Source organism: Alosa pseudoharengus, unplaced genomic scaffold, assembly GCF_046254945.1.
Source record: "Alosa pseudoharengus isolate Yale_2024_CS ecotype anadromous, Long Island Sound unplaced genomic scaffold, YU_APseudo_1.1 YU_APseudo_1.1_scf_8, whole genome shotgun sequence".
Lineage (NCBI taxonomy): Eukaryota > Metazoa > Chordata > Actinopteri > Clupeiformes > Clupeidae > Alosa > Alosa pseudoharengus.
Window position 1 is genome coordinate 16,872,404 of NW_027468870.1, and position 23,859 is coordinate 16,896,262.

Consider the following 23,859-nt stretch of genomic DNA (forward strand, 5'->3'; position numbering starts at 1 on the left):
ATCTTGCTCTTTTGATATATACTGTTCTCATACTGTGCCATCATGACAGTACAGCTGTGACATTTGAGTCTTCTCCTGCAGTTGTTGGGTGCAGGACGACGTGACGTTCTACGTGTCCGTGGTGGGCTACATCCTCCTTGTGCTGCTGTTCAACATGGCCATGTTCCTGGTGGTCCTAGTGCAGTTGCGCAACATGCGCTTCAACCGCCCGGCCGGTACGCGCAGCGGCCTCTTCAAGGACCTGCGCGGCGTGGCCAGCCTCACCTTCCTCCTGGGACTCACCTGGGCGGTGGCGCTCTTCGCATGGGGGCCTGTCAGAGTGCCTCTGCTCTACATGTTCTCCATCCTCAACTCCTTGCAAGGTGGAAACACACCGAACACAACACACAATAAACACTGATCACAAAGAGCAAGTGAACTGCCCATAAATGGTCATTATGTTGGATTACTTGGATAATCCTCCTATAGTTTACTTAAGACATGGTTTGTTGAAACTCAAGTTCAGTCTTTGTTGTTGAACAATTACTGAACATCTCCTTAACCAAACCCCTGACACTAACCTTTAACCATAAATTGTTGTCAACAGAGTGTCAATAGTTTATTTATAATATATGAGCATCTAGGAGTAAAGTAAAGTGTGACCCAATAAACAATTTCCAGGGGAATTGTACTGTGTTTTGTTTTAGTTTGTTTTATGAGTATGTATTTTATTGAGTTCAATAACAATGTCTAAACACTGTATTCCAGGTTTCTTTTTGTTTTTGTTCTACTGTCTAATGAAAGAGAATGTGCGTAAGCAATGGAGAGTCCATCTCTGCTTCGGCCGCTTCCGGCTTCAAGATTACTCAGGTATGAACACTAATTTTAGATCAGATAATATGATTACATACAGAGCCAGGTTAGAAAAAGAGAAGAGGGAGAGGGGAATGCTACACTTATTCAAATAATTTATTAAAGAATAAATATATATTCTGGTACTTTATCAGAATGGAGCCAAACTGCGACAGTGCCTGCAAAGACCAAACTCGGTCAGGCAGTGAAGTTCCCCTCCGTGAAGTCTGTCCGATCCAACAAGTCGAGCACCACTGAGAGCACTTCTGCTTCCTCGGACTCGAGTCAGCGAGAGGTCTCCATCAGGAGGCCCAACCTGGGTAAGAGAAAGGGGAACGTACAGAGGAACTAGAGAGGTTTAATCTCTGATTCTGAAATAACATGGAAACATGATAATGTCCACTTTCTATTCTCAGAGTGATGTGTAATGAAATCTACCAAAAGTGCAGGTCAGATATTCTAGGCGGTTTCATATCTTTTGTATGAGTAAGTGGGCACTTTCAGTATCAAACCCATAACTTTTAGGAAATTAGCACCTTGCTCTACAACGCTATACCACTTAAGCTATAAAAATACAGTCATTTCCCCACCTGTTAACCAAGGTTTATACATTAATTTAGCTAAATATCTTCAATTATAAAGTTCATACAGTAGGAGTGGGCTATACATGGGAATGCATTTATTTCTCATTTTTATTCTTCTTTATGATCGAAGCACGATCTGATTCTGATTAAAATTCACGGTTTTGTAGTTTTAATTGCATAAAACACTGCCCTGCAGTTTGTATGTGATGTGGCTGCACCTTCAACTAACAAACTGCGAACTGACAAACTGACATTCGGTGTGGCCATAAGGACTCTGCCTCACTGCCCCTGTCTTCCAGGCCTCCTCTGTATGAATGGCCTAAGCCTGCCCAGGGCCCAGCCGACCCACTGTGCCCCAGTCCACCGAGACATACCCCTACCCCAGGAACATGGATACGCAGTGTCCCCCTGGCTGACAAAAGTGGGCTCCCACCTTGAAAGTGATATCAACTAAATTCATTACAAATGGAGAGATCTTTATCTATGTTGTATAAAGGCATAAATTGGAGTGTGTCAATCATAGGTGTTCATCAAGAAATGGAATATAAACAGAACATGTAACTGTTGTCTTTGATTTGACGTGTGTCTTAAGATTAACTAATTGTGAGATTTCTAATTGAAACAGAATACATGGCATCTTATTTTACATTTTAAACAAAAGTAGATATGATTTAGTGTCTCTTCAGATCCATGTGCTATTGTTCTTTGTTATGTCTGTCCCCCAATGTTGGGTTATCCCCATGTGACTCAACAGTATTTCTGCAAACAATGATGAATCACACATTAAAAAGCCACAACGATGTCTTTGTACTTTTAATTGTGGGGGCTAGATGGAAGTTGGAACTAGGCCACAAGTGCTATTTTGAGAAAGATTAAAACATGGCTCTGTTAAACAACCCTCCTACAAACTACAATGGGACACCCCCAAACATGTAGGAAACAACTAAAACAGTCTATGGGACTACAAAATAATAAATAAATAAATAAATAACTTTATTGCCTAAACATTATATTTATGCTCAATTTATTAAACTGCAGAATGACAAACAATTTAATATACCCATATGGTACATTGTAAACTGGTTTACTGTCTACTTTATCTGTGTAAGTCAGAGTAATTATTTTGTTAATCTTACAGCAACACTATTTTTTCCGATAATCTTTCAATGTTTCCATCCCCAGAATATCATAGACTTTGTCAGGGGGAAGTCACATAGTGTGATTTTTCAGGATTTTGTATATCATTCATTTTGGTTTGTGTGCCTGTTGTTTTCATTATTAACTCTCATGAAGATGGTAAAATGTGTCTTATTATGATATCAAGGTGAAAATATGTTCTAAATGTGAATAGTCTAATGACAGTATCCTGCATATGACACCAAAAAATAGCACTATATATTAAGATCTGTAAGCCGTATCGAGTAAACTCTCCCAAATATCTATGTGCATGTATCTTCCTGTTCTCAGAAAATCTCAAAAGAAAATAGATTGAAAAGATAGAGCATGAATTAGGATAGCAGGTATAAGAATTACATTGCTAACTACAGAATACTCTAGATCAAAGGCCATACACTGGGAATATACTTTTTAATCCATAAATCTGCCGTCTTTGATTCATCATATTACCACCATTTAAACAACATTAAGGCTGTTAGTTCATTGTAGTTTTCCAGGTCACTAAGAACGGTGCAGTTTGCATGTGCAAGTGTGTGAGCATGCATTGAGATGAAAGTGTTGTGATAAGATCTATGACCTCCATACCTATTGTGTCTGTGAAAGGATGGACAGATACAAGATGTTCTCAGAAGATATTTCAAGTTGTCTGAATGTGGTAGATACGGGGAGCCATGACATTTGCAAACAAGTATGGGGGACTTTCTAACCCCAAAAGAGTATCATGCGATTTACATAGATAGCCCCCTTGAGGCTAACCATATCTGACATGACACATCAGTGTGGGACCAAACACGATAGTCTGATCAGATTATTTGTCTGATATAAAATGTGTTTTGTAAACTTGAAAGAGACTACGATGTTGAGTCAAATTTTAAAATGTGATATTAACATATCACATGTCATATGTCAACAGAAAAGCCACATCCTTTTTAGTCTTAACTGTATGGTTCTGTTTGATGACAATAAACTTGGCATCTGAACTTTCCTTTTGAAACATTTGAAACATACTTTGTGCGCCATGTGTGCTATTTCAGCTATCAGATCATTTACATCACCATTTACATTTCTGATTTCCTTAGAGGCTCTATAGAGTAAATAAGATGTAATGAAGCTATGAATGCAAAGAAATACTCTGCTTTGGTCTATGGATGCTGTGCTGTTTTCCACAATATATCAAACCAAAATTTACACTGCAGATCATGCCTCCATTTACCAGATTGTCAAAATGTATATTTTACTATTTATTATTACTAAATATGGTCAACCGGAAGGGGGCATGTACACACATAATCAAGTCACGCAGAAATCGGTTTTCCTTTATGGTTATATAAACATATGAGAAATGCAACAGGAACTGGTATATAGGGCTTTATCTCCTTTATCTCACCATTACAGAAGGAAATGACGCGTGTCTTTCAGACGTGGTGCTATATGGGTGTTAAACATTGTAGGGGGAAATTTGTGATTAAACCAAATCGGAAAGATGGTAAATTCCGGTCTTCAGAAGGATATTAAAGGAGGAATAGGGGCTCCTCAGTCTTCACTTGAGATCAGCCATTGAACAGAGAGGAAGACAAGACAACAACCTGATCAACCTACAGCACCATGAAAACCACCTGCATGTGCCTGGCTCTCGCACTGGTCATGATGATGGCCGTTACCTCTGAGGCTTTCAGTAAGTAGGCTACAGGACATACACCAGTTTGCTGAGGTCAGGGCTAAAGTCAGTGCCTCCACTGTTTGCATATTGATAGAAAAAGACAGTCAGTTGTTGTAACACTTAGTAAGACATGAGGACACGCATTGTGATTAACAGCTTCTTCTTCTTTTTGTCCCTCCTTTCAGTTTATAGCCTTGAAACAACTCCAAAGGGCTGTTGTTTTAAGTTCCTTGATGCAAGCATCAATATTCCAAAAAGTGACATTATTTCTGCTGAGAAAACTGATCCTAAGTGCCCCAAACCAGCAATTGTGTAAGTATAATTCAACTACATCATTGTGTCCAACTGATTATGTCTAAGTGAACTATTGATTGAGAGTCAGACTCCCTTTTGTACTATGTAGGCATAGTGATAAAGTATTAATATATCTGCACATGAAATAAACCTGTTCATGGATTATAACAACAACTTGTCCTTCCCTCAGTGTGACAGTTCCAGGCAGAGACTTCTGCGTGAGCCCCACCTCCAGGCTTGGCAAAAGACTTGCTGCCAAAGTGAATAAAGACTGACTGACATAATATGCTCTAATTCTTAAGAGACATTTAGACCTGCAATGAAATCAGAAGGAAGAACATCTTTTGCTTGTTTGTTTTTCTGTTTATGCTGTTTTCTTTATTGTCTGTGTTTTTGCTTGTTTTCTATGCCCTCTGAATTTTGTACAAATATATTTTATATAAATAAATTTGACTTCTGCAATTCATGTGTGATTTGAGCAGTTTTTGAATTTCGCTAGTTCAGTGGACCTTGGCTATTTACAGAATGTTAAATGGAGTGAAGCCATAAAGTGAGGTAACCAGGTTTAGCACCCCCGGTGGCTAGCTGCAGTACAACATTTACCTCCTCCCTTGTCATTGTTGTCACCATCATTTCAATTACAAAATATCTTATTTTCCATATCACTTTTCCTTAACTGTCCTTCTGCAATGTTTAATTTCAACATTTTCAAATGTTGCGAAGCACAGCTAATTGCAAAAAAACACAAAAAACAGATTCACAAAAAAAAACTGTAAATGAACAAAATCACACAAAAATTAAGGAAGTGTACATCAATTTCAGAACCCATGCAGCATTAAGGATAGACGGCAAATACACTCAACACAGTACACACAAATGCACAGCAAATACAGAAATGATGCAAAGTCAAAAACACAGACTCCAAAAACGCTGCAAAACCACCAATGTGATCCAGCCCTCAAAAGTGCAAGCAAATTGCTCAACAGCAAATGTTGTTTTGTGGTTCTTTGCGGTTGCAATGCAAGCTAACAGAGATAAGGAAAGGTTTAGTTGTTCTAGTTATCATGCTGACATTAGAGCCACTTAAATGTAATTGCTGATTTGCTGCAAAACATGCAGAAAATATATGCACATTTTACAACTGTATGTTTCTGTCACGTTTACATAAAACACCACATAAAACGTGTTCAATATATCTATCAGAGGAAGTGAAATAATTTTATAAAGGAGACACTTACATTGATCCTGTCACTGAGCTTTGATTGATTTCTTCAACAGTGATTGATGCCGGATCACAGTGCTATAGCATTCAGTGTTATGACCACATCTCTTTCTCTCGCTAAACATAAGAACATAACATATTATCCATAAACAACTCCAAGACAGTGGACTATCTTCTGACACAAAAATGACTTGGAAGAAGCAGGCAGATGGCAAGGTGTTACACAAGAAAGACGAGAAGCAGACAAAGAAGATGAACTTCATAAACTCACACAGTCACATTAGCAAATTAACCTGTACACACACACAGACACACACACACACACACAAAACACGCAAAACGTCACTTAACGTCTACCAGACATCTACCATCGTCCCTGTGCCAAAGGCCCAGACAGTGTCCAGTCTCAACGACTACCATCCAATTTCACTCACCCCATATAATAAAATCGTTTGAGAGGTTAGTAATGACACATATCAAGAAGACCATCAACATAACATCTGACTCACCAATATGCCCTACAGGCAGAACCACTCCACTGCTGATGCAATCTCTGTTGTGATCCACCGGGCCCTCACACACCTGGAGACGAGGGACTGCCTTCAACACAATCATACCACAGACACTGGTGGACAAATTGACAGGACTCGGACTATTCCCATCACTCTGCAACTGGATTTTGGATTTCCTGACTAACAGACCCCAGTCTGTCTGGCTTTACAATATCACATCCTCACCCATCATCCTCAACATTGGCTCTCCCCAAGGGCTGTGTCCTCAGTCCACTACTCTACAGGCTGCTCACTCACGACTGCAGAGATCACTATGATCACAACCTCATAGTAAAGTTCACAGACGACAAAGCAGTGCTAGGACTCATCAGCAAAGGAGACGAGTCGGCGTATAGGCAGGAGGTGAATGGACTGTTGCTGTGGTGTAAGGAAAACAACCTTATCCTGAACATCAACAAAACCAAAGAGATGATAGTGGACTTCCGAAAGAAAGGCCTTACACCCCCTCCTCTCTTCATTGATGGCACAGCTGTGGAGATGGTTCATACCCTTAAATACCTGGGGGTGCACCTCTCCAACACTCTCACCTGGCAGGACAACACCAAGAATGTCAGTGAAAAGGCCCACCAATGGCTGTATTTCACGAGGAAGCTGAAGAGGGCAGGTCTGAACATCACCATCCTCAACTCCTTTTACAGGTGTGTAGTGAAGAGCATATACTAACATCATGCATCACCGTGTGGTATAAGTATATATACTCTTTTGATCCCGTGAGAGAAATTTGGTCTCTACATTTATCCCAATCAGTGAATTAGTAAAACACACTCAGCAATGAACACATAGTGAGGTGAAGCACACACTAATCCCGGCGCAGTGAGCTACCTTCAACAACAGCGGCCCTCAGGGAGCAGTGAGGGGTTAGGTGCCTTGCTCAAGGGCACTTCAGCCGTGCCTACTGGTCGGGGTTCGAACCGGCAACCCTCTGGTTACAAGTCGAAGCGCTAACCAGTAGGCCACGGCTGCCCTCCACAGGGCTGGTACTGCAGCTGCACAGTGGCAGAGAAGCAGGTACTGCAGTGGGTGGTCAACTCTGCACAGAGGATCATCGGCTGCAGCTTATCACCCTTGTCAGACATTCACACCAGCAGATGCAAAGACAGAGCTGCCTGTACCATGGGAGACTCAACCCACCCTGCACATGACCTGTTTACCCCTCTTCTCTCAGGCAGGAGGCTGAGCAGCACCCAGGCAAGGACCTCCAGGTTGAGGAACAGTTTCTGATTTCCTTAAAGGCTCTTGAGTAAATAAGATGCAATGAAGCTATTGAGCTAATTTTTCACAAAATGCAAAGAAATACCCTGCTGGGGTCTATGGATCACACATTGTGCTGTTTTCCACAATATATCAAACCAAAGTATATTTACACTGCAGATCATGCCTCCATTTACCAGATTGTCCTAATTGATATTTTGCTATTTATTATTACTGAATATGGTCAACAGGAAGGGGGCATGTACACACATAATCAAGTCACACTGTAATAATTTGTTTTCCATTATGGTTACATGAACATGTGAAAACAGGAACTGGTGGTATAGGGTTTTATCTCTTTTATCGCACCATTACAGAAGGAAGTGATGTGCCTTTCAGACGTGGTGCTGTACGGGCGTTGAACATTGCGGGTGGAAATTCGTTATCAAACCAAATCGGAAAGATGCACCATGGTAAATTACGGTCTTCAGAAGGATATTAAAGGAGGAATAGGGGCTCCTCTGTCTTCACTTGAGATCAGCCCATCCAACAGAGAGAGGAAGACAAGACAACAACCTGATCAACCTACAGCACCATGAAAACCACCTGCATGTGCCTGGCTCTCGCACTGGTCATGATGATGGCCGTTAACTCTGAGGCTTTCAGTAGGCTACAGGACATACACCAGTTTGCTGAGGTCAGGGCTAGAGTCAGTGCCTTCACTGTTTGCATATTGATAGAAAAAGACAGTCAGTTGTTGTAACACTTAGTAAGACATGAAAACACGCATTGTGATTAACAGCTTCTTCTTCTTTTTGTCCCCCCTTTCAGTTTATAGCCTTGAAACAACTCCAAAGGGCTGTTGTTTTACGTTCCTTGATGCACGCATCAATATTCCTAAGAGTGAAATTAGGTCTGTTGAGAAAACTGATCCTAAGTGCCCCAAACCAGCAATTGTGTAAGTATAATTCAACTACATCATTGTGTCCAACTGATTATGTCTAAGTGAAATATTGATTGAGAGTCAGACTCCCTTTTGTACTATGTAGGCATAGTGATAAATTATTAATATATCTGCGCATGAAATAAACCTGTTCATGGATTATAACAACAACTTTTCCTTCCCTCAGTGTGACAGGTCCAAGCAGAGTATTCTGCGTGAGCCCCACCTCCAGGCTTGGCAAAAGACTTGCTGCCGAAGTAAATAAAGACTGACTGACATAATATGCTCTAATTCTTAAGAGACATTTAGACCTGCACTGAAATCAGAAGGAAGAACATCTTTTGTTTATTATGACCGCCGCTAGCGAACCGGTCATATAGGGATTGTCAAAGTTTTTTTTTTTTTTCGTCATCTACTTCCTGAAATTTTGGTCAACGATACCCGGGGCACCGAAACACCGGGGCACATGAAATTTGGTGGGTATGTAGCCCCACTAGACTTTTACGGAAAAATTTTGTTTGGTCCCCGGGGGCCACTCCCCCTCCGCGCTGGGCCCCCCGAAACCCAAAAAATTCAGTTTTTCCTAAATAACTACCTGAACCGTGGCACCGAGGATGAAGAAATGTTTATGGTATGTTGGTCTCAAGGGCCCACATCAACCTAGCCCATAATCACTCATTTGTGATTTGCACCCCCCCCGGTAAAAAATGAAAATGCAATATCATTCTGCTTTAATCGCCCCTCTCTTCAGTAAAGACGTTCAGAACTGCACCAAATTTTATGTGTATGATTAACCTGACATTCTCTGGGGGTATGCCAAGTTTCGTAGAATTTCATCCATGGGGGGGTCTAAAAAATTAAGTTATGTGTACATTTAGTGACTGTACACTCATTGGCCTGTAGATCGTCATAGGTTCACCCAGGCTAAAGTTCGTAACGTTTTCCCAACAGCTCAACTGATAAACATAAGCTAGGCTACAAACACAAGGGGGGTAAAAAAAACTTTACACATAAGTGTCTTATTATTTTTTTTATTCAACAACCTGGCTGTGGAAGTGCAATCCCAGACAAAGTTTAAGTCGTGTTAATTCCACTGTTCCCATCGATATTCAGGCTGTCTTTCTCAGTCATCTCCATGGTCAATCTGAAACAACACAAAATAAACATTAGCCATTTATTCCTTTTTGAAAATAGGCTGTCACAATTACACTCGTTTTTATCATCATTTTCCCACAAGGTTTTTAGGTGCTCTGAAAATGAGAACCAAAATGATTTTTTAGACTTCTAAGGTCTGCTGTTCAGACCCTGAAGGAATTTATTTTCTGTTCATTGTTTTTTGTGAGAGTGTTTCTACTTATCTCAGTAAGGAAAATAAATCAAGAGCCTATGTTGAGTACAAATATGTCTTCTGAAGGCTTAAACAGAGCCCAGCCAAAAACTCCAATAAAATTTGTATCAACTTTGAGGGACAGCTATGACCATGCAGGATTATCCAGACCAAACGTGACGATTTTGCTACATACTATTCCTATTTATGTACCAGCATGCAAAATTTGAGCCTCCTACATGGTTTAGTTCTTGCGCTGTGGGCTTGTGAACTTTGACAAAAAAAAGAGCCCGAACAAAATCGACACCCCCTCCCCCTGTAAAACTGGCTGTATCTTGGGAAGTATTGATCTTACATAAGAGTAATTTTACATTGTGTCTTCTGGGTAACATAGGTACACCTGGTAATTTTTTCCGAATTTTTTGAGACCTAAGTGCGTGGGCCCAGGTTGAATTGATGTGGAATGACCCAGCAGGGAATTCTCGCCACCGTTGCAACTCTGCCATCAATCATTATGTCAAGCCTGCCTACCGACTCTATACACAATGGGATTGGCCCTATCAAAGTTTAATTTTTCCAGCTCGCAAGCCAACATTGAGTTGCTAGACTAGGGTGCGTCTAGATTTCTAGGCTAGTAAATGAACAAAATCACACAAAAATTAAGGAAGTATACATCAATTTCAGAACCCATGCAGCATTAAGGACAGACAGCAAATACACTCAACACACACAAATGCACAGCAAATGCAGAAATGAGGCAAAGTCAAAAACACAGACTCCACGCTGCAAAGCCACCAATGTGATCCAGGCCCAGCTCTCAAAAGTGCAAGCAAATTGCTCAACAGCAAATGTTGTTTTGTGGTTCTTTGCGGTTGCAATGCAAGCTAACAGAGATAATGAAAGGTTTAGTTGTTCTAGTTATCATGTTGACATTAGAGCCACTTAAATGTAATTGCTGATTTGCTGCAAAACATGCAAATAGACAAAAAAACGTGAATATTAAGAAAACATGCACATTTTACAACTGTATGTTTCTGTCACGTTTACATAAAACACCACATAAAAAGTGTCCAATACATCTTTCAGAGGAAGTGAAATAATTTTATAAAGGGGACACTTACATTGATTCTGTCACTGAGCTTTGATTGATTTCTTCAATAGTGATTGATGCCTAATCACAGCACAATAGCATTCAGTGCTATTTCTCTCTCTAAACATAAGAACATAACATATTGTCCATAAACAACTCCAAGACAGTGGACTATCTTTGGACACAAAAGTGACTTGGAAGAAGCAGGCAGATGGCAAGGTGTTAACACAAGAAAGACAAGAAGCAGATATATTTTTCTGACAATCTTTTTCTGAGTCTGACAATATAAGAATATATTCTATTTCAATTCCGATGGCTTAGCCATTTGTAAAAATATCTGTACTGAAATAAACATTTGATTCATTACCAATTGTTTTATCATCTGAAGTCTTGTTACATTGTATGAAGAATTTGCCTTATATCCTCTTCCCAAGGCACAGTTGATCTGTGCATGGCAATTTTTGAATCATGGTGTGATTACTAATTAGCCCAATGTTGGAGACAATGCAAAACATTTGCTGGCATTTCAAAATCATATTACTTGAGAATGCACAAGTGTACAGAATGATGAACATGTTAAACCATTGGATTCAGGTTATTTTGATATACAGTTTGTCATGTGATGAGTGAAGAGTCCGCAAGCTATTCCACTGGCAATAATAGGTGTGGAGATGGACGCAGAGCTTTGAGCAGACTGCAAATATGATTCAATGTGATGTAAATTCAAAGTGAACTATCTCGCAAGCCATTTATCACAGCAACTAGTGACTAGCACTGTTGGAAAGCTCAAGTCATGTGTGATGTGAACTACATAAGAAGAATGGGTTTGATAGGGCCCAAAGTTTTCTTGTTGTAGCCTACACCACTTTGGACAAAAGGGTCTGCCAAGAATTAATAACCATAAATAAAACCATAACCAATTGTAAAAGAAAACATTCTAAACCCTTTGTTGCTGCCATAGTGCTGCTCTAGATTTATCGCTGTGACAACTTCACCTGGAATGTTTATTTACAGAACTCTGAAGATTCCATTCCAAAATGCTCATCCCCACTGCATGGTGGTGGAGACGGAGTGAGACCTGTGCCTCGTCTGAAACTGGACTGGCACAAATACCAGCTTACAGTCGGGAAGCCCACAGCACAGGCTGGTGCATGGCGCACGGCTGACACCCCAGAGAAGAAATATCTGATGGAGGCGGATAGGATGAAAATCCTGCATGGACTTATATTATATTCAAAGTTTCTACATCCATCATGGCCTTCTACACTTCAGCGGTTGAGAGTGTTCTAACTGGTAGCATCATCACCTGGTATGGGAACTCCACAGTTAGAGATTGTAGTACTCTGCAAAGAGTAGTGCGCTCAGCTGAACGTACTATAAGAACTCAACTCCCTGCCCTGCTCTACAAGATATCTATTCCACAACAGTACTCCTAAGAGCCCAAAAGATTCTGAAGGACTCTTCTCATCCTAACAATGGATTATTCCTACCGCTGAAATCAAGAACGCCTATGTAGTCACAAAGCCAGAACTGAGAAACTCAGGAGAAGTTTTTATCCCCAGGCCATTCGAACTCTGAACTCACACTATACTGACTTTGCACACATTCACTCCTCAGCACTCTCAAACATTTCCCAACTCTGAACTCACACTATACTGACTTTGCACTCATTCACTCCTCAGCACTCATGACCCCCCCCCCCCCACACACACACACACACACCTACAAGACTTTTAGCACTTTTACATCCCTCACCCTATGATACAGACCTTATTTATTTTCTTATTTCATCACACGTCAAAACACACACACACACACACATATCTGACTTTCTCCAACTTTTGCACATCTCAATAGAACTTTTTATTTATTATTTTTAATTTCTCCTCCATCTATCTACCCATGTCCTTGATTGCCTAGCCTTCTGCCCCCCCCCCCCCCCCCCCATCCCCAACACACACACAAAAAACACACACACTTACATCATCACTGTCATCACCTCACATACATACAGCACACTGCTTGCTACAGTAAGCCTCCTCTACATATTTGCTGCACACTGCCCCCCCCCCCCCCCTCCCTACATACACAGCACATTGTCTTCAGGATCTTCTCCAACACACATCCTCTACATACTTACAGCACACTGCCCCCACCTACCCACACACACACTACACACATACACACACAGTCACTGCTCCACTCCCCTCCTGCCCACACACACATCTTCACTGTCATCACTCACATACATCATATATACAGTACTCTGCTTGCAATAGTAAGTCCCTTCACCATACTTGCACTGCCTCCCCCCCCCAATACACAGCACATTGTCTCATGAGGAAGCTTCTCCAACACACATATTGCACACTGCCCTCTCCCCACATACACAGCACACTATCCCATCTCCCCTGTCATCCCCCCAACACACACACCAAGACCCCTGGCAGTTGGGTTAGCCCCTTGAGTCGTGGATCTGCCCAAGGTTTCTTCGTTGGTAAGGGAGTTTTTATTTGCCCCTGTTGCTCTTGGGTGCTCCTTGTTGGTGCCCCCCCCCCCCCCAACCCCAATCCTCCCCCACCTTTCTTATGCAGCCCATGCCACTTAATCTACAAAACCCCTCTTCTACTGCACTTTTTACCCCCCCCCCCATTAATGCACAAATAGGCTGACACCAGACATAATTTCACTGCATTTCTTACTTCCAGTAACTATATGCATGTGACAATAAACTTCCTTGTATCCTTGTATCCTTGTATATGAGAGGAGGGGCATTACTACCCAGAATACAACCACACAGACCACATTGACCACTGAGGAAGAGAAGCCCACACCACAGTCTGCTGTGTGGCACACTAAAAACCCTGAAGAGAGAAACGAAGAGAAGAGGAAAATTCTGGAAGGATTTGTAAAGAGAAGAGGCCTTACTGCATGTAGGCCAAGGGGGGAATTCAATAAACAATTAAATGGATAGATAGCCTACATTTATATTAATTGATAATGTCTTTCATTTTAAGGCATCCTGTTGTTCTTGGTCCGTGTAACGCTTTGCAGTGCTTTGTTCTATTTGCTCCATCCATCTGATCCAAATAAAAAATGTGTTCAATAATCCAATTCTCAATTTTTTTTTAACTGGTCAGCAAATAGATAATTGCTGCTATTTTCTAAATGTGTCATTAGTCAAGATAAAGAAAAAGACAGAAACTGGATTGGAAACAAAAGTAAAATTCAGTTAATATTGGATTTTTGCCCTTTTTACCGTTTTTGTTGGGGTGAACCACAAGCGTAGGGGGTTGCCCTGATACATATTGGCGCGCGGTGTTGGTGATCACATTTTATCAGCGGATGTAGAGATGGAGGCCTATCAAACACAGTTCAGCTTGCATCAAGGTGCCAAGCAATTGATAATGTCAGTTCGAGATCAGAACTTCAGATGCAGAGGGAGACATTGCTGCATCCTGATACCTATGAGTACGTGTGTAGAATGTTCATGTTCTGGGAGGCTTTGGAGACCTACATGATCCAATGGACTTGAGCCGTAGCCTATAGCAATGTAGGCTATTTGCTGTTGAAATTAATAAATAGATAAACTGATAAATTAGGCATATACTCACTGTTGTGTCTTCGTTTAGCCTAATGAAACATAGTCTAGCGTAAAGTGTTAAATAAGCAAAAATGTCCCATGTCAAACAGTGCTTGGGGTAGCCTCTATAGCCTAGACTGACGTCGATGGCAAAGAATTCTGCTTTGGGGAATTATTTGCTATGGTATGGCATGGCCATGGTATTCAAATATACTGTAGATATGTTCAACATAGGCTGAAAGTTATGTTTAACGTGCCATCTCCCAAAAATCGGCGAAGTTTTAGTTATTAATCACTAAAGTAATGAGTCAAAATCACGCACAACTTAGGCGGCGCTCTCTTCCACCATCTAGCCTGGCCCAGCTAGATGGTGTTCTCCCCCAGGTGCTCGTGGTTCAGTCCAACCAAAAGCTCAAAAAAGGAAAATTAGAAAATTGACGCATCATTTCAATTTTTAACTTCTGAACAGAAAACCGTAACTGTGCTTAATTGAAAATCAAAATATGCAACAATAACCCATTTACTGTGCCGTCCTAAAGAATGGATAACGGATTTTTAAGCCTATTTTTATATTTTTTCATGTGAATTCTGCAAATAGAACATAGCACTGCAAAGCGTTACACGGACCGTTCTTGTCTTATCTGCTATTACATTTGATTTAAGAGACTGTACCAAGCAATCAAATGCAGTGCCTTCTACAATTATTGGCACTCCTTGTAAAAAATCATCTGCTGGTAGTTTTCTTACTTTCACAATGAAATGAGGACAAATTCAACTCTGAATGGAAACTACCTCATCTATAAATATTTTCCACAATCATTGGCATCCCTCCATGTAATACTTTGTAAAGCCTCGTTTTGCTAATAAAACAGCTATAGTCCTCTCCTATAATATCTCATAAAGTTGGAGAATACAGTGCAGGGGATCTTTTATTGCTCTTGACAGAATCACTTCAAAGCGAACAGGTGAGAAAAATGAAGCTCGGAGAACTTTTCAGCTGCTGTCTACCTACCGGGGTCCATAAGAATGAGAGGGTTTACACCAGCAAGAAGAAGCAAAGAAAGTAGTCTCAAGGAGAGCAGGAGGAACATGCCAAATATGTTCCTCTTCCTTGCCCGATGGTTAGGCTATTTGGATGATTAATAAAATAAACATTTGTTTTTGAAAATAACAGTGGTTGAAAAACATTTGAACTTAAATGAAGATACAAGATCATCTTTCTAACTTTGGTGTTTTTTTTTATTTTATTATTTTATTATCAGAACCATCCTGAGCAGTGATTGTTGATGCTCCCAGGGTTCGGTTCTGATGCTCCTCTCGACCTTTATGTCTATGGTTGTAAACAAGAAGTTATTCTTTGACCCGGAAGTTAACTTGTTCAATCTGCAGTCGCGGATATTCTCCGTGGTATGTAGTTACTAGATTGTAGTATATTTTCTACTGTAACTGATTGTATATTAAACTTAGGGTTGAAACAGTTTGATTCATATGAACCATACACATAACATCTTCGTGTTGTTGTATCACTCTAGTTTGTGGTACAAGTATATTGCTCTTGAGAGGTCTAACTAAATAGCTAACTGCTAACATTAGTTAGCTCCTGACGCTAGCTACATAGCCAGCTAAATAGGCACTTCCAGTGGCAGTTTGTTTAGTTTTACTTTACTATTGTTCACTGTTCACATGCTTACATACGTCCTATTGTATATATGTGGTTAGTTGCTTATACTATCGTTGTTTGTGTTAGAAATATTTTCACAGCAGGTAGCCGCTCTTAACGGCAGCAGCTTTTCACTTGGTGGTGAATGGTGTTGTTATATGGCTTGTCCCATAACGTTACCACAATCATCTTCCTTCAGTGTTGGGTCATGCGATCAAAGCGTGTTTAGTAACGTTCAAGAGTGCTTCAATTAAATTCTGAGACATTTGTCTGTCCAGTTCCCTGTGTGGTGCTCACTCGTGGTTGCCGCCTAAATTGTGTTAACGTTAACCTGTTTTATGTGCAGATGAGTGGAGACTCGCATGGGAATAAAGAGTTCCTTGAGCAGCTTCGGCTGCAGGAGCTCTACGGAGGAAGGCGTGGAGACGGAGATGACCCCTTCACTTTTGTGGACCCGGAGGATGGCACGGTGTATGATTGGGACCCTGACAAGAAAGCTTGGTTTCCGAAGGTAAACTCCTAAAGTATTTCCACAAACATCCGGTCGGAGGTGAAAGCACCACGTTTTGACATTCACAGCGTCCAACTCATAGACTGTATAATAAAGGTCCAACTCTGGCTCAAAGTCCAAGTCAAGTCAAGTCGGCTTTTATTGTCAATTTCTTTACATGCACTGGTCATACAAAGAATTGAAATTTCGTTTCTTACTTTCCCATGCAGACATAGACATACTTAAAATACAGACATAGACATACTTTAGACATAGACATAGCCATAGACAATAAACATTAAATTAAAGTGCGAGACTGAAATATAGAACATATATCAAAAATAGAAATATAGGACATATATCAAAAAAATACAGGTAGTTGTGTTGTATATTTACATAGTCTTAACAGTTACGTGAAGTTTTAAACTTGTGCTTGTGTGACCTGTATATTTACAGACAGGATCCTAGGTTCCTAGGTTCCTGGCTGGCTGGTGGGTGGGGGGGGGCTGTCAGTGATGGGAGAGTGGGTAGAGTGTTCAGCATCCTGATTGCTTGGTGGATGAAGCTACTTGCAAGTCTGGTGGTGCGGGAGCGGAGGCTCCTGTACCTCTTTCCAGAGGGCAGGAGGCTGAACAGTTCGTGTGCCGGGTGGGTTGTGTCCTTGACAATCATTAGTGCTTTGCGGGTGAGGCGGGTGGTGTAAATGTCCTGCAGGGAGGGAGTGGTGCTCCAATGATCCTCTTAGCTGTGTTAACAATGCGCTGGAGGGTCTTCCTGTTCTGATCTGTGCAGCTTCCGCCCCACACTGTGATGCTGCTGTACACGATGCTCTCGATGGTCCCTCTGTAGAATGTAGTCATAACGGGAGGCGTGACGTAATTACAATGAGTCTCGGTTATTACCTGCAGATTCACTGCCCACTTAAACTTCTGTCTGTTCAATTTATTCTTTGTGAATCAGTGTGTAAAATCACCAGTCTCATTATTGTTATTTGCAGATAACGGATGACTTTTTGGCGGAGTACCATGCCAACTATGGCTTCGATGAGGAAGGGAATGCATCTGCATCAGTTCCATCCTCTGAAGCAACAGCAGCCAAGAAAGAGGAACCCGAGAAGACGGATAAGAGTAGCGACCAGGCCAAGGCCAAAGAGAAGGGAGAGAAGGGCGAAAAGAGAAAGGCAGATCCAGGTTTGTTTGTTATTGGCCTTCAGAATGTTGGAACATGAGGAGTCTGCTTTAAATCAGGACCATTCTAATAGATATTATATGTGTCCTAACAGAGCACCCTTTTTGTTTTTATTGCAGGCTGGTTTGATGTGGAGACTGACAAGAACACAAATGTTTATGTTTCAGGTAGGTTTCACTACTTTGATCAATGTAATGTAAGAGCCTGGGGCTGTTTAGATTTTGTGACATATTGAGATGGACTGTGATGAATGACTAACTTGGTATGATGACTTGACTTATGCGGAAAGGATTATTTGACCTTGTAATAGTTTAATTAATACGATCTACTAATTTATGAGGGGGTCATTTGAATTCAACAAAGTCCTTTGAAATCTAAACCAGCGAATAAAAGTGTTAATTTTGAAATTTGTATTTATGTAACTCAACGGTCTGCTTGATGCTGGTTTGTGTTGGTTCAACTAACCCAGTTTGTACATTCATGTGCCTCTGCCTTCCAGGCCTACCCCTAGACATAACCGAAGAGGAGTTTGTGGAGTTCATGTCCAAATGTGGCATCGTCATGCGTGACCCCATCACAGAGGAGTACAAGGTGAAACTCTACAAGGACAAGGATGGAAACCAGAAAGGAGATGGACTCTGTTGCTATTTGAAGGTATGTGCAGGAAGTCTAGTTTGTGAAAAAAACTTTTGTGGTATGCTTAGAAACTGCTGAACCACAATTGTTTACGTATTGACTTACAGTTAAGGGCTATGGAACTGCGGTTCACATGTTTAATTCACTATTTGTTTATGTTTTATGTCTTTGTATAAGATTTGATCCCGTGAGGGAAATTTGGTCTCTGCATTTATCCCAATCCGTGAATTAGTGAAACACAGTCAGCACACAGTGAACACACAGTGAGGTGAAGCACACACTAATCCATCCCGGCGCAGTGAGCTGCCTGCAACAACAGCGGCGCTCGGGGCACTGAGGGGTTAGGTGCCTTGCTCAAGGCCGTGCCTACTTCGAACTGGCAACCCTCCGGTTACAAGTCCGAAGCGCTAACCAGTAGGCCACGGCTGTTGCTGTTTTAAAGCGATGGTTCGGAGTAATTTCACCCTAGGGTCCTTTGCACAATGACCCCGAGCCAAACACCCTCCCAGAACCTGTTTTCCCTTGGTCAAACCCTGGTCGAGTAGCGCTGTCAGAAACTAATGACCTTCTGCAGGCGTAATGGAACCAACTTTTATCTCATAAATTACCCCACTAATAATGCCCTGAATGGTACAAAACTTCTACAGTAGTACAACTATGTTCTTTACTCATAAAACGAGGCATTGAAAAGTTTGTAAGTACACCAGGAGTTTATTTAAATAACACTTGCCTGATGGATGCTACCCCGCTGCAGAAAGAGTCTGTGGCCCTGGCAGAGCGCCTGTTGGATGAGAGTGAGATCAGGGGTTACCAGCTGCACGTGGAGGCGGCCCGCTTCGAGCTCAAGGGCACGTACGACGCCAGCAAGAAGAAGAAGAAGTCAAAAGAATACCGCAAGAAACTGAAGGCGCAGCAAAAGTATGTTCATTATATATCAATATGATGTGTTGTCTGCATTTGATGTTTGTGTATCGCAGTGCTAATGTGTGTTTGTTCAACAGAAATACGGTTATTATTTCATTTTGCACAGACATCATGTTGTTGTTATATCTACTGTTACTTTTGTAGGTGCGGATGCTGACTCTTTAGCTGTGTGTGTGTGTGTGTGGGTCATGCATGCATGTTTCTTTGCAAATAATCTCTTCTGCGCACTGGTTGTGTACAATCTGATATCTTCCCTCTTGCTCCAGGCAGTTGGACTGGCGGCCTGAGAAAAAAGGAGAGGTCCGTAAACGGCATGAGCGAGTAGTGATCATCCGGAACATGTTTCATCCCAGTGACTTTGAGGTGAGAGATTTCCCCACACAGCAGGTGCTCAGAATGTAAGTAAGTATAAGTATATATACTCTTTTGATCCTGTGAGGGAAATTTTGTCTCTGCATTTATCCCAATCCGTGAATTAGTTAAACACACTCAGCACTCAGTAAACACACAGTGAGGTGAAGCACACACTAATCCCGGCGCAGTGAGCTCAACAACAGCGGCGCTCGGGGAGCAGTGACTAAGCACTAACCAGTAGGCCACGGCTGCCCCATGTAGTGATCTGTCCACAATCTGTATGGTCTTTTGCTTTGTAGACTACAGGTATTTGAAGAGGCAGTTGCAATGATGCCAATTCTATAAGACCATGACAAAGAAAACTTGTTATGGTGTCATCGGACTGAGTCACTGACAGGGAATAATGCAAATTGATCATTTTATACACACTGTTCTCCAACTCTGACGATTTCGGTGGTATGAGGAATTTGGAATTGGCTCATTCTTGTCTAGTGATCTCTGTTGCTCTGGGTTTTAATACATTACTCTTCAGCCTCCTCCCGGTTCATAGACATGGATATCATTAATTAGCCATCTGTACAGATGGTGTAAGCACAGGGTTCAGACCTCCTCATGAATCCCAAAAAGAAATGGATCCAAGTTAACACGCTTACAAGCTCTCCAAATGCTCTTGAGATTTTACAGTTTTGTGTAATGATCCTCAGTGCACTCCTACTTACTCAAACATGCACTCTGCGATAACTGCATGACATTTGCTGTCAGCAGTTATATATTAAAACGGCTTGTGTTTGTGCGTGTGTGTGTGTATATGTGTCAGTGAGAGAGAGACTTGTGAAAATGGGTGTGCCATTATGAAGAGCGAGTTTGGCTACATTCTGCTTCAGGATGGCTAGAGGAATGCAGGTGTTTGAGATGGCTAGCGGAATGCAGGTGTCTCTCTGTCGTGCCTGCAGTGATGGGTTCACTACATTCTCCCATGTCCTCTGTGGAATGACATGAATGTGAGAAATAACAGGAGGAAGAGCGAACACAATGAGAGTGTTTTTTTTTTTTTTGTAATTCACCTTCTAGGTGCTAGGTAAAGCATGCAGAATAAAGAAACATGACAAATGTATTAGTATTAACAACAGAGTGTTTATCAATTTAAATGTTTTCAGGTCCTAAAAGAACTAACTAAATGCAGCAATAAAGTGCCTGTAATTTTTCAAAGTGTATGAAAAATTCACTCTGAACAGAATAGCGGACTGTTCCTTCAGAAATATGACATATTTTATTTCCCCCCATAAAACAGACTGGAGACGGCTTGAGTCTCAACAAAACAAACTTCTCTTGTGAGATTTATGTGTGATGATACATTTGTTTCAGTGTTTACACATTTAGCAGAAAAGCTATTTGTAATGTGCTGGTTTTTTTTGTCTATTCAGGAAGACCCTCTTGTTTTGAACGAGTACAGAGAAGACCTCAGAACAGAGTGTGAGAAATTTGGCGATGTAAAGAAAGTCATCATATTCGATGTAAGCCGAAAAACAACAACAGCCTCCTTCCTTTAAATCTCTATGTATGCACTGATAGTAAATGAAACAAAGCATCCTTAAACCATGCTTAAGTGTACTTCATAGCTGGCCGTGCCTTCTTTTCTTCAGAGACACCCTGATGGAGTGGCTTCAGTGGCGTTTAAAGAGCCTGAGCATGGTGACGCTTGCATACTGGCATTAAATGGCCGATGGTTCGGGGGGAGGCAGCTGTCAGCTGCGCTGTGGGACGGCAACACTGATTATCAGGTGAGAGCCTGTCTCATGAGGACCACTGGCTGGGAATGGGAACCTCAGCAGAATGTGATGCTTTTTTTTAAATTAGAAACATGTTCTTTTACATGTGTTTATAAGGACAGAAAATGTGTATGTGCATAAATAAGCATGTGTTTAGGGCTTTAGAGTGTATGTTCTAGTAAGGCAGACTCAAGTTTATTTTTAGTACTGCTTTCCTTTCTGAATGCTTGTCCTTCTGTGATCTCATTCCTCTACTTCCTTGTTCTACTCCTCCTCCCCCCTGATCTCTAACAAGGATGTGCCACATTGTATTTCTAACCAACATTCCATCAAATTCTTCCCCATGATGAGAATTTGTCATAGCACAATATTAATTATAGGAGTTGGTGAAATGTTTGATATGTGCTGCAAGATGGATGGCTCACATGTAGAATGAGAACAAACATGAGGGAATGCAGAGTTCAAATTGTAGGAAGAGTTCCTGATCCTTTGTTGTGTTTGCACGGCTCAAGACTGTAAGCTAACATAACAGTTGAGAAACAGCTGAGAAAACAGTGGTGAACAGTACTGTTATCGTCATTCATACTGTTATCGCCAAAAAAATAGCATGCAATATTGTGAAACAGTTTTAAGTCCATATTGACCACCCCTACTCTCTAAAACGTCTTGTGTCTCTGACCCTTCGCTGCAGGTGGAGGAAACGAGCCGGGAGCGTGAGGAGCGGCTGAAAGGCTGGGAGACTTTCCTGGACGGGAGCAAGGGGCCCACGGACGCCTCGACAGCGGCAGCGGCAGCGGCCGCAGCTCAGGGAGACGTCCCCAAAAGCAGCAGTGGAGCCGACGCACCTCCGACGACGGCGGCCTCCAACGGTCAGGGCGCCGCAGAAGCGGCGGCGTCGTCCACGGCCGAGACGCCTGCCGAGGGCACGTCGGGGGCAGAGCAGAGCCAGGAGGCAGACGAGGAGTGTCGTGACCCGGGCGCCGAGTCAACAGACAGCAGCGTGGCCGGCAGCGATGAGGAGGACGGAGGAGAGGATGCTTAGAGGAGAGATGCCTCTATACTCTCCCTCCATCCCGCACTAATCCCCTCACCACTCGAACCACACTGCAGAGCTCCCGCAGCGCTGGACCGTTTTGTCCTGAATTGTCCCTTCAGTAGTACAGAAGATGCCCCCTTTGTTTGTGGAAAGTCTTGACTTTGTGTTTGTGTGCTGTGCAGCAGTCTTTTAATTTGTCATCGATTAAGTGTCATGTCTTCACTTTTTATGTGTTCTTTTGAGAATTTTTCTTTTTTTATATAATTAAAATTCTAAAGTACTGGTAATGTTTGGTATTTTGTTATACTGTAAGCCTGCCTCTTTTGACTGAGACCAGTGTACTAACTATAACCAACTACCATCCCGTGTATCAAGAATGAATAGCTGGACTGAAGTTGTCTTGTTTTGAATTTCCAGATTAAATGTTTTAGAATTTTGGCTAAATTGGGTAGGAATTTCACGGCGGCCACGAAGGCCATGGCCGTCGTAGCCCCTTGCGTTGGCCGTGACGCCCCTTTGAAAATCAGAGGTTTACAGGCCACGGTGGCCTTGGTGCCCCCTTTAAATATTCTGCTTTGCGTCCTACTAATAGCGATATATATTTAGCCTATGGCCTGTCGAAATAATCTTAGCATTCACAGCGCAAAGTACGCAGTGGAGAAAGTGACAGCGCAAGAAAGAAAGTGCGTCCAAATTAACCCATTCTTCTCAGTTGAACTACTCGCGAAGTAGCCTACTCATCACAAGTATCACATGAAAGCTTTTTCTCAGCTTTTAAACGATGTTAGCCGCCAATTGCTGTGGTGAACGGTTCGCGAGAAAAGTAAATAATATCATTCAATTTAATCATAAATTCTACTGAAGGTTTTGCGTCCATCTCCCTAACCAGTAATCTCGGTGGAATAATTCACGAACCCTTCGTTTAACATATGACAAACCATATATCAGAATAAACAGCAGACCTTACCGAACAGAAAGGTGTAAAGCAGTCCCCTGTACAGTTAGCCGTTCCAGACTAATCCCGTTTTGAATTTGCAGTAAATTTCAACATACATGGATGTCTCCATATTTGGGATTTAAGTTTTACACTGTGTTTAAATTGTTCCACATTATTTCATAACGGGCCAAATACAAAATAAATATTACAAATGTCGCCTAGATATCGGTAAATCAGAGGACAGCTGACTATAAGAGTTTGTGAAAGTAGCCTTAATGATCACAAAATGTTAAGCATGCATCTATGCTATTTGTGTTTCTTAAAGCTGAGCTGTGCTTAAATTGTTCAATACATGATTGCATAACAGGCCAAATATAAAATAAATGTTAAAT

General features: G+C 41.6%; 1 protein-coding gene across 1 annotated transcript; it reads left to right on the forward strand.

Annotated features, from left to right (window-relative positions):
- Positions 1-15,832: 15,832 nt before the first annotated feature.
- Positions 15,833-22,817, forward strand: htatsf1 (HIV-1 Tat specific factor 1). Its single transcript, XM_076274286.1, has 10 exons — positions 15,833-15,880; positions 16,480-16,644; positions 17,621-17,813; positions 17,931-17,978; positions 18,311-18,465; positions 19,202-19,365; positions 19,638-19,734; positions 21,150-21,239; positions 21,369-21,506; positions 22,186-22,817. The coding sequence occupies exons 2-10, from the start codon at positions 16,480-16,482 to the stop codon at positions 22,534-22,536; spliced, it is 1,401 nt and encodes a 466-aa protein (XP_076130401.1). The 5' UTR covers positions 15,833-15,880; the 3' UTR covers positions 22,537-22,817.
- Positions 22,818-23,859: the final 1,042 nt, after the last annotated feature.

Bases quoted from the DNA above. Each gene is read 5' to 3' on its own strand.
- htatsf1 (XM_076274286.1), top strand. From the start codon at position 16,480: ATGAGTGGAGACTCGCATGGGAATAAAGAGTTCCTTGAGCAGCTTCGG. The intron at 16,645-17,620 runs GTAAACTCCTAA...TGTTATTTGCAG, and splicing joins AGAAAGCTTGGTTTCCGAAG to ATAACGGATGACTTTTTGGC. The intron at 17,814-17,930 runs GTTTGTTTGTTA...TTTTTATTGCAG, and splicing joins AAAGAGAAAGGCAGATCCAG to GCTGGTTTGATGTGGAGACT.